Here is a 12,255-nt window from a genome sequence, read left to right as displayed (position 1 = left end):
GCACATGTTTATGTCAGCCTCAGGGGCATTTCTAGCTATTGAAAAGATAAGTCAAGTTTACCTGGGGCTACCCTTTAAAAACAAAAAATGTTTTGTTCAAAGTTCTTGAAATGTGAAAAATTAAATCTAAAGGTCCATTCCGATGTTTGTTTGCTGCAGCGGTTGTTTTAACAGGTTTTCACTTCAACACAATTTGTAGTTTTAGATGACTTTTGGGCAGGGGTGCTCAGACTTCCAGCGAATCCTCCTTAAACTTCTCATTTCTCATCCATCAATTATTATATTTGTAATCTCCATGTAATCTCGGTCACTGATGAGAAAAGCCTCTATTGAAAAACTCTCCATAGTGCTTTTGACAAGGATTTAGGGTTGACAAAAGAGGTGGTGGTGGGTGAGGTAGTATCATCATTGTCATCATCATCATCATCATCATCATCATCATCATCATCATCATCATCATCATCATCATCATCATCGTCATCATCGTCATCATCATCGTCATCATCGTCATCATCATCATCATCATCATCATCATCATCATCATCATCATCATCGTCATCATCATCGTCATCATCGTCTTCGTCATCTTAATCATTATCATCATCATCATCATCATCATTGTCATCATCATCATAATCATCATCATCATCATAATCATCCTCATCATCATCATCATCATCATTATCATCATCTTTGAACAATGGTAAAGACTTCAGTCACTCTGGTCAATTTCACCCAAACATACACCACATACACCAAACCTTCACCAAATGTACACCATACCAATGATCTCACAGTAAATGCCCTGACCTTTAAATATTAACCCACACTCCTCACAGACCAGCCTTTGAAGTTGAACTGGGTAAATCCCCTAAAGTATGGCCTTCCTTCCTTCAGGCATGTAGACTTAGGGTTTAATGTAGATCAACCCCGAGGCCCCACCACCAACGGTCCACATAGGGGAAGAGGGAGGTCAGTGACAAGAAGGGAGGAAAGGAGGTCATTTAATCCTGGCTTTTGGCTCCTGTCTAACTCCTCCCCAAAAGTTGAGTAAATAACAAACCCCTTCCCCCTTAAAGGTTACCGGAGACCAGTTTGTGCACATGACAAGACATCTGCATCTCTATAGGACCCCTACCGAAGGAGCAAGAGACTGTTAGAGCTCCTGACTGCTGACTTGATGTGCAGAGCTTGGGATGCATGAGATCAGCAACCTGCGGCATGGGATGGAAAGAACAACTGGAGGACATCAGACGGGGTTGAGGAGAGACAAATAGGAGTAATCGTTGGAGGACATTTATTAATGGGGGGAATTTTATCCACAGGTTTGGATTTACAAAACTCCTTTGATTCTCTTGCTGTCGTTTGACTGGACCAGGGGTTTCCTCTCTGCTCTACATGTTTCTCACCTCTCCCTGCTTTGCATACCTGACTTGACTACTCAGCGGCAGTCTTGATTCATCACTGGAAACACCTGATTTAGCCAATCAAGAGCATTGCAATTAGACTGAATTCAATCAGGTACACTTTTAGATCTTTAGAGAAGGGAGGGACCCTGAAGGGAATCTGCTTCTGGATTGCGGACCAGTGGAGATTACTGCTGTCACTGACATCCCTCGGACCAGTGAGTGAGCTGAGATCACAAAGAGGTCACTTTCAGGATACCATACCGTCAGGGAAGACCTACGCAGTCTCGTCGTCACGGTAGTGGACCACGGCCCTTTTCTCCTTGCACCTTGCCCCACTCCTGACATCTGAAGCATTCTCTTGGTGACATTGTGCAGAAGCAGAAGCAGAAGCGGAAGCTCCTCTTCAGTCTGCTGGCTTGGTGGAGCACCTATTTGGTGACAAACAGCAGAGGTACTGTGAAGCTTACCGAGGATAACAGGGAGAATTAAATCAGTGGCTTCAATTAAATAGAATTTTTGCCGATGTTTGGATGACACCTGTTTGTTACTTTTATGCCCTAGTGATTACAGGTTTCTCTCATCTTTACTATCACCCTTATCTCAGAGCCCTAATTAAATAACAGCGAAAAGAGAAAGAATGCACCCGTGAGATGCTTCTTGTGGGCCTGCTACCTCAGATGTGAAAGATATGAAAATAACAGGGATGGTTCCGGCAACAAACCCGCCTCGGGCGCCACACTGGAGTTTCCACACAACCACTTCAATAGCCGAGAGCATCAAGAGAGACAGACTGGGTGACCTATTAGAGTAAGCACTTTGGCATTTTTTTCCGACCCAGATACTCCACACCACCACATAAACACATACAGAAATATGCAGACGTGTGGCATAGCGATGAAACAACCCTGCTATCAGGCTGTCACTAAGGAGGTTGTTTCATAATGTTTTGAAACTTCCTGACACCCGTGCAGGGGGAGACACAGACACATATTGCCTGTCAGTTTTTGTTATCCCCTGTCGTGCACTTTATGCAAATTCTTCCTCCAAAATATTTTCGAATCCCCTTGTATGACCATATTTGGCAAACACACTCTACCAGTGAAGACCCAGAGCTTTATTTGAGACTCCAGTCTCTTCTTCACTGTGGTAGAATACTTGCTTTAAGTTCTGCAGCAGAGGACAAAGAACAGGATGCAAAGATGCTCTCTTCAGGATGCTGGTGAGGAAACTGAGCATCACAATTCACTCAGAATCTATGGGCCTTACAGTACTCTTCATTTGTCAGCATGGGTGGACCTTCCTATCAGCATGCCCTAAGGATTGTACACAAAGCATCTTTCAATATGGATGCACTTTTGACTTATGAGTTCTGACCTGTCAACCATAACAGCCATGATGACATAACAGCTTTAAAGAATGAGAAGGCAAAGCCTTCACTGTGATACCTTTACAACAATGTGTTCCTCTCTCTCCTTCCCTCTCTCTGTCTTTTCAGTGGAATTCAAGACCCTCTGAGAAGCATGTTTGGACAAGCATGCAGTCTGTATGGCGGTCTTGCTCTGGACTGTACTGTACCTTCACAACGCCATACACCAGCAGCTCTGTTGTGAAACTTAGGCAAGTTACTGATTATTGCCTTGGTACAGTCACTGCTGGCTCTGGATATTTATCACATAAATGGTACAACTAGAAATTAGCTTTTCAAAAACCGCAACAGCAAAAACAATCAAAGCCCAGGGTGCAGCAGGTAGCTGAGATATGGAGACAGGAGTTAGACATGGCCTTAGGTGCAGAAATCAGTGTTGTCTGCCTCAGGTCTTATATTACTGAGGGCTGTAACTCACCAGCAAAGATAACAATGACTGATGTTTGTCAAGAGCGCAAAGAAAGATTTTGACGCTTTTAATCATGGGTATTCTTGTTTAACAAAACCAGTGTTGACACTGTCACAACACAATTTCTTTGAAAATTCTGGCAGACTACATACAATACATCTCAACATCAATAATGGCAAAAAGTACGTCTCAACATCAATAATGATTACCATACATCTCAATATTGTTTTTTCTTGAATGTCAAGACACATTTCTTGAAATTATGTTCCATTTCCCAAAACTCTAAACACACATGCATTACTCTACACTCATCTTCACAAACAAACTCCACGTCAAAACCAAACTCACACAAAAGCCATCAAATACAAATACAAATAAACTACAAAATTGCCATTACACACGGCTGAGATCAGTTTAAAACATTACCTTAAAAACCTATTATTGCAATCATGGCACTTATGGTTCCCCCCAGAAAACATGTATAAAACATTATCAACATTTTTACTTCCTCAATGTACCTAAACTGAATTCAGTGAAAATGTAAATGTACTGTAAAAATATGGAACTGATACGTAACGAACGTAGAATAGTGGTGCTGTCTGAAGAGTTGGGTCTTCCAAAGCTTTTTGAAGGTAGAGGCGGACGCCCCTGATCTGGTAGTGCTAGGCAGTTCAGGTCAGTGCCACATTGGTAGACCATGCGCTTAACCATGAGGGAGGCTGGGCCCAACCTGAGTCACTACACGGTTGCATCTGTCAACCCTACGTTCAGACATGAGAACCGCCAAGGTCCCTACTATCTACACCATGAGAACGGGTAAGTTCCCTACTATACATACTATGACACTGCTCTTAATGTAACTACACTGTAGTATACTGCAGTCCAACACCATAGGAGGCCTATGTTATGTCACCGACAACAGGCTGTTTCAGTGGAGTGACCGCTTTTGAATCCAGACTGGTTTGGATTGAGGAGATTGGTCAGCATGAGGCGAACAAGAAAAACTGTTACAATGGTAACAATACATATTAATATCAAGATGTTAACAAACATTTTTGTCATGAATGCTAACCCTCTCCCGGCAAATGACAGCTTATACAGCCATAATGCTGGTTATTATAAGTAACACAGTTTATGATTACAGTTTTTTTTAAAGGCACTGCCCCTCAAAATGCAAGATACACATACCAGTTCCAAAGGAGGTTATTTGTTGTGATGTTAATGACTGGCTGGGTAACCCTAACCCTAAGACCCAAATAGGAGGCTTGGTACAGTCACCCAGTCTCATTTTATATGATCATGTAAAAAGGGTCAATAGTTTTTCAATACTTCTTACATAGCCTATTATAAAATATTGTGTATGACGTGCTTCTTTGGACACACGTTGAAATCCTGTTTAGGTAATACACTTATACACTTTGGTAAAACATCTTTGTTGCAGTATTGATCAGCCCTCTGCACCATAAATGGCCTATGAAGTGTACTGTTACTGTAACTGTAACTGTAACTGTAACTGTAACTGTTACTGTAACTGTAACTGTAACTGTGACTGTAACTGTAACTGTTACACTGTAACACTGTTACTGTAAATCCCTTTAGCCTAACAGTGTTGAATCACTGTAGTGTACTGATCAATTGGAAAAGTCTGACCACATGAAAAGTTGTGTTTACTATTTGACACAAAAGAGGGACGGGATTGTTGAGTTTTGAATGCAGTGTTTCATTTTGCAGGAGATGTGTGATGTTCTGCATTTCTTTGGGCAGTTTTGAGAGTTGTGTTAAAAGTTTTCAACAAGATGAGACTTAGTTTCGGAAAACGTTTGTAAGCAGCTGTAAAAACTGTTGACAGAGGTAGGTGACTGTTACGGGCCTGGTAGTAAGGTTTTGTGTGATCACTGTTTGCCTTCGTTTCAGATGCCTTGGCTGTCACCTGCATTCACTTGTGATTGCCTGCAGGTGCCAGCTGCATTTAAGCACTGCTCTACCCCCCCCCACACACACACACACACACTGCAACTGCTTACCTGGCGGAAGGACAAGCACGTTGCAGTCCACTTTCCTTTTTCCCCTACCCAACTAATAAATACACTTCTAAATTAAGTTTTGGTTTCCGTGTTCTCATTATGTTTCTTCCTTATGTGACCTCTTGAAAAACCAATGGAGAATGCTCAACTGTGTGATTCATTCGGTGTTATTATACGGCTCCTCAGAATGTCGCAAAAAATTCATATTGGTTGGAATAGGTCACCTCAAAGTGTGGAGATATGACAATTCTGTATATTGACCACTGCCATTCATATCATTCAACATGTAGTCTGTTGACTTAATGTAATGGAGATTTATGGTAACTTGGAAGTCAGCAAGTAATAGGTTGCTAAACAAGATTTCTTGAGGCAGCATTGGAAGAAGAGACAGTAGGCCTACAGTGAATTGGTTCTGTTGTTTTGTCCAGATGCCAACAAGGAAACCAATATTCATATTTCAGCCGGTTCCAATCACCCCAGTCTACGTCGCTCTAGTTAACCTGATGCCAACAAGGAAACCAATATTCATATCTCAGCCTGTTCCAATCACCCGAGTCTACGTTTACTAGTTTGACTGTCCGAATGCTTGGTTTAGAGCTAGTAAAAAGGAGTAGAAGAAGGAGAAGCATTTCAATGGTGTGGAGGCTATCCTATAAGCCTCGGTGTGGACGGCAAGTTTTCCCAATGCATAGCAAATAATCCTAGGACCAGGCATGAGCAATCTTTGGGTGGTGTTCCCGTTTATTATAAGGTAGAAATTTGTACATAAAATTGGTCTTTTCACCCAGTACTGTTTGCTGTCGGTAAAGTGGGTTTCAGGCTACGGTAAGAACCCTGTGGTCCCCGCCATCCACACTTTTCCCTAATTGAGTAATCACACCTGTAGATATAACCAATGCCCAGTGACGTGCCACACCCAGTACAATACTCCCCCAAGTGGCTAAAATAAGTAATAATAAAATAAACCTAACTAAAAGGTGGATAGAAATGGCTCCCACAAGTTATTTCACAACAAAAATACCTACATACCTACACCTTGTGTGTTGTGGAGCCTTGGAAGTCATTGTTTCAGCCTATCTGTCTATCTGTCTATCTGTCTCTGTTTGCCTCTGGCTTGAGGTTTTAATGAGGCACCTGTGCATTCTGTACCTATAGGAATGCTCTCACAGATTTAGAGTTTCACTCATCTTGTCAGCTGTCTTTAGTGGAGAGACGGGATAAACAGACACTCACACAAACACACACTTGTACAGACGTCCACACACAGGCACATACACCCATACACACACCCATACACACACACATGCAGCACAGAAATAAATAATAAACAGAACAGAATGCCCTCACACATGCATGTGGTCACTCCTGCATCCACACCCAGATGTTTACAGGTATTTGCTACCACTGTTCCAATGTTTGACTGCCTTTATGGCCTTCACAGAACTACAGTCTTATGGGCCTCAAAACATAGCAGTTGGCTGTGGCCTGACCTCCTGCCGGAGGGCTTTCAACATCACTATAATAGGAGTGGGTGACAAACGGTCTGACTTCAAGTGAATGACATGTCTTTGGACATTTTTGGAATTTCGCATTTAAGAAGCACACACAGTCAGTTTGTCAGTAAAATTACAAAGCAGACCAGTGAGACCAGTTAATGGCTCATGACTGAACATAAATGACTAGACAAGCTGACATTTCAAAGCCTCATAGCTCAGGAAGTAACAGGAAACTTTAAAAAATCATCTCCAGTCTAACAGGAATAAGAACACTGGGTTCTAAATGTCCTCTCTATGTTTGGTTTCTATTCTCCAGGTAAATGAGACAAGGCCTTCATACAGAGTATCGGGGTGGGACTGGTGAGAGGGTTCTGACTGAGCCATCCATAAAAACTCCACCAGCCCCATAATAATACAGAATGAAGAAAGACGTCCAAAACAAGACCATCTGGTCTGATGGGGTGGAGGTCTGATGGGGTGGGGTCTGTGGGCAGCGACAGCAGTGAATCACTCACCAGGGAATGTTACTGCCCCACACACACACCCTGGCCCCCAGCCGCACCATTCTTCTTTCTGTCAGAGCCTCTGTTGCTCAAGGGAAAGTGTGAAAGTGTGAAAGTGTGCCCCCTGTTTTTCGGATGTAACCGTCTTAGTTCCATATGCCACTAATGGAGCAGGCTTCTAGCAACCAGTGTGAACGCGACAAAAAAATCCAAACTTCCACAATCTTCCTTTTAAACTTTTACTGACAAAAACGTAACATACAAACAAAACATGAATTTCTTAAGGTCTCATTAACAGTAAATCAGCGCATTGGTGTTGTCGGTCAGAAAAACTGTGTTGCTTCTTAACCTGACCATCTCAAACTGAGCAAGCACAAGTTGGTCACATGACCACCGTTCTCTCCTGATTCTAAACCATTTCACTCATTTAACCAATCAATGTACTTTACAGCTATGAATGAACTGATATTTCTCTATACATGAAATTATGAAATTACAGATTTAAATAAACAATATTCTAAATAATATTTGTATACAACCAAAACTATTCTTCAAATTGGCTCTTACACTAGGCCTAAGTAAAACAAGGGGCCATATCTTCGTTGATTCTGGGAGAAATTAGGACTGTTTGTAATGTTTTTTTTTACAGTTTTTCACTATTGTTAAAAAGTATAAAGCGAAAATTCGGCACAATCTGCACAACCTTCACGTCATGTATCAATCGCTCGCCCCAAGTGGGAAATACTTAAGATTCCCTTATCTACATTAGAGTCCGATTTTCCTTGTGAACACACTGATGTCAATTACACATCACGTTGTTGTCAAAACAGTGTACACAAAGTTCTGTTGTTGCACACAATTTTCAAGTAAAATCTCAAAGCATCAACCTGCAAACCACAAATAGTCAAATCTCTAAACTTTCAGGTCTTTTGACCAATTTGCAGTGAGGACTGCACCATTAAAGTGTCTTGAGCCTCTGTTTTGTTGGATAAACTATTGAAAACTTTGAAAAGATCCACAACCAGAGAAGGAGAGGGGTAAGAGTGAGAGGAGGAAGAAGAGGAGGACAAGAAGGAGGAGGAGTAGGAGGTTGAAGAGTAGGAGGACAGAGAGAAGGAAGAGGAGGACAAGGAGGAGGAACAGAATGAGGACAAGGTGAAGAAGGAGGAGGATCAGGAAAAAGAAGAAGGAGAATGGTCATCTCTAATGAGATTTGGGCCGCTGTGGTAAACCATGTTTTCATGGTTTTTTATCGAACCTTCAGGATGGAGAACAAGTACGAAATCTGTTTGCCTTGTGTACTGTAATACTGCATATCAATATAATATACGTAGTGTGCTCACAGTATTTGTATTTTGCAGGACTGAAAGAGAACCACACTGTGGAGGAAGAAAACACACTTTCAATATTTTTTGAAAGCAAAGTAGCATTTTCCAGGAGATATAAAGGGTTTTGCATTTTCAGTTAGTTGCTTTGCAATTTGTGTTTAGAGTTTTGAGAACGAGGCATGCTTTCAAAAAATGTGTGTAAGCAATTGAGAAAAACTATAAGCATTTTGTATACAATTTTATGTCAATACAATCTGGTGGAACAGGAGACTAAAATTGTAAATATGGTTTGTGAGAACAACGGTATTGCTGTTTTATGTTTGACTATGAAAAATGTAGGCCTACACTGATACATTTTACAAAAGGAGAAAGGGCTCAATGAGTCATTGTCATTCATATGGTGTGTTTCGATGATTGTGTTTTCAATTTTGCACTTCTGTGTGCTGTAAATGCTTGGTAGTGTGCAGCTAATGCTTAGTTGTGTGTACTAAATGAATGTATGTGTGTGTGTTTTGAAAATATGGCTGTGTGTACCAAATGAAAACACGAGTTCCATTTTGTGAACAGTTAAGAGATTTGATAGCAAAGAGTCATCTTGCAAAGGGAGTGTCAGGTTTAGCATTTTGTGTGTGAGGTTTTCAATTTTCTGTGTGCAGTTTTGAGAAAGACGTTACTGTTTTGAAAAACGGGTTTTAGCAACAGTGAAAAACTGTAATGTTGTTGATTTTAGAGTGGTGTGCCCGTTGATCCCCCAAATTCATTAATGGACCAAGTTCAGAGGTCTCTGTCATCTTTTTAATCAGTTCATTACAATTTCACTGATTATAATTATGGTAATAAGTTTCTTAATCAACAAACACCATATGATGGTTTTCATAAATGCAGGAAAAACATAGTGCTGATGCTGGAATTGATGAAACAGTTCTACCTACTGGTCAAAATCGGTCGTACACAGAATGCATCTGCTTTCAAATGACCATTTATCAGATCATTCCTATCTGCAGCGCAGCAAAGAAGGACTTGCACACAGAAACCAAAAAAGGAATTCTGGATTTTAAATATTTCTATTTGTTATTTTGTAGGGTTGTACAGACAGTGCATTGAGTGCACTGAGTGAAAATGTTTCAGCCCATGACTCTATGAGAAAAGTTCTCCAACTGGTTCATCATCATGTCTTATTACTCCAACTGGTTCATCATCATGTCCTAGTTCTCCAACAGAGCTTTGATTAGCACAGGTTTGTTGCTAAACCTAGCCTACTTCCTCACTTGCACAATGTGTTTTCATTGTAGCTTTCTTCACAATATCCGTTTGTTATAATGTAGGAGGAGACAGAGAACATATGGGAACCCATGAAGGCTTAAGTACATTAAATGGCTGAAGCAAACATCTTACTTGTACAGACATTTTCACTTTCAGAGTAATTCTGTATAGCTCAACAATGCTCCAGGGGCCAACACCAGGATACTGATTTAAAAGTGATTCACTGATTTCACTGCTCTAGAACTTTCCGCAGATAGTGGGTTCTGTTCACACGCTCTGAAGAGATTGCCTGGAGGTCTGCTTAATACAATGAAAACACAATGACGTGTAGGGAAATGAATGACACAAGACATACCACAGACACGTGCCACAAACACTGGGGGGTCACACATTAGTTTAGAAAAGTGCAATTAGTAATTTTCAACCAATAATAGCTTTTATTTCCCACATGAGAGTAACGGAGAGCTGTTGTTTTTGTTATCAGTGCAATAAAACCGAATAACCAGATGTAACAACAAGTATCAAATACCAAGACAATTTCTATTTTTCTCGAATGAATGCAGGCCATTATTTAGTCATGTGGTCAGTTATTTAGTGTTACTCATTACAGGACTACATGAGTCAACAGGAAGGCAGGAGGATGTGTGTGCAATCTTTATATTGGGCAAAGAGGAAATGTGTCGGGTTGTTCTGTGAACAAACACAAGGCACTGAGAGGTGCGTTCCCTAACTTCAGGCAGAGGAGATGGCAGGTGAGGAGCTTTTTGAATTGAAGGATTCAATTTGAGTTTTTCTGGGTCTCCAGAAAAAAGACATGCATGTGCTTAGGCTTTGCTTCTTCTCATTCCCTTTTCTGGTAGTGACAAAGAACACTTTCTGTGATGTAAAAGATTTAATAATAGATTATAATCATTTATATATTCATTATTAATCATTAATAATACTTTTCTGGCAATTTGATGATTACTTACAATCATCGGATGAACATAAATTACCATTCATTTAATGATTTGACCTTATATTGCAATCATCAGTGAGCATGGAGGAGCTGGACTTTGATGAATTGTACGAGGAGCTAAACTTCTCGGAGCACAGCAACATCAGCATCGAGGGGCTGAACGTAGATGCCTTCAGCTGCCGCACAAAGCCGATCCCCGTGCTGGCCGACGTCTTCATCTGCGTGTTCTATGCGCTGGTGTTCCTGCTCGCCGTCCCCGGAAACCTGCTGGTGGGGCTGGTGGTGGGCTCCAGCAAGCAGCGTCTCTCCCCGTCCGACCTGTACCTCTTCCACCTGGCCGTGGCTGACCTCCTGCTGGCCCTGAGTCTCCCTCTGTGGGCCGCGTCAGTGCTCCGCGGCTGGCTTTTTGGCGGGCCGGTGTGCAAGATGGCCAGCATGCTCCTGGAGGTCAACTTCTACACCAGCATCCTGTTCCTGGTCTGCATCAGTGTGGACCGCTACCTGGCCGTGGTGCGGGCGGGAGACGCGGCGAGTGCCGGTTGGCGGGGGCCTGGGAGCCAGCCGCGGAGCTTCGGCCTGTGCGCCGCTGTCTGGGTGTTCGGCGTCCTGCTCTCGCTGCCCGCAGCCCTCCACAATGAGGTCTTCCAAGTCGCGGGGAAGGAGATTTGTAGCGAACGCTTCGAGATGGACGGCACGGCAGACTGGCATCTGGCGACGCTCATCCTCCGTCCCCTGCTGGGCTTGCTGTTGCCCCTGGGGGCCATGCTGGCGTGTTACGGCGCCACGGTGCTGCGGCTCCTGCACACGCGCGGCCTGCAGAAGCTGCGCGCCATGCGCGTCATCGCCGCAGTGGTGGCCGCCTTCCTGCTCTGCTTGTGCCCGTACCACCTGACGACAGCCGTGGACACGCTGATGCGGGCGCGGCTGCTGGAGTTCAGCTGCGCCAGGCGGCAGGCTGTGGACCAGGCCGTGAACATCACCCAGATGTTGGCGCTCTTGCACTGCTGCATCAACCCCGTGCTCTATGCCTTCGTCGGGGTCAAGTTCCGCAGCAACCTCCAGCGCCTGCTCAAGAAGGGGAGGAAAAGGGGGGACAGGCCTGGGACGACACGTTTCTTCAGCAGGTCCATCTCCGTATCCCAGGATGGAAGTGTGTCACTCCTGTGATGGACAGGGGAAAACACACTGGGCCACACTGTTAAGGGTAAAGCACTTATATTGCAAATGGTTTATTGTTGTGTATTATTTTGAATGTATCTGAAAGTTTTATCACATTGATGTTTTCTAGTGCCGTAGACCAGCTGCGTGTGTGAATTGATTAAATACAAAGTTGCATGTTGAGAGACTACATTTAGTGATGATGTTGAGTGTTTTTGTGCTTAAATGATCCATTTTTAAAATGAAATAAACAGAAAGTTCCTGTTCATATGCTTAAAATA

At 42.7% G+C, this 12,255-nt stretch overlaps 1 protein-coding gene across 1 annotated transcript; it reads left to right on the top strand.

Moving 5' to 3' along the window:
* Nucleotides 1-10,897: 10,897 nt before the first annotated feature.
* LOC308362834 (C-X-C chemokine receptor type 2-like) lies at nt 10,898-11,983 on the top strand (the record flags this gene model as incomplete). Its single annotated transcript, XM_080835562.1, has 1 exon — nt 10,898-11,983. The coding sequence occupies one exon, from the start codon at nt 10,898-10,900 to the stop codon at nt 11,981-11,983; it is 1,086 nt and encodes a 361-aa protein (XP_080691688.1).
* Between the last annotated feature and the right edge of the window lie 272 nt (nt 11,984-12,255).

The sequence above is a fragment of the Sprattus sprattus genome (assembly GCF_963457725.1).
Source record: "Sprattus sprattus genome assembly, chromosome: 3".
NCBI classification, from domain to species: Eukaryota; Metazoa; Chordata; class Actinopteri; order Clupeiformes; family Clupeidae; genus Sprattus; species Sprattus sprattus.
The sequence above is the reverse complement of the archived record's forward strand: the minus strand, read 5'-3'. Positions and strand labels throughout refer to the sequence as shown.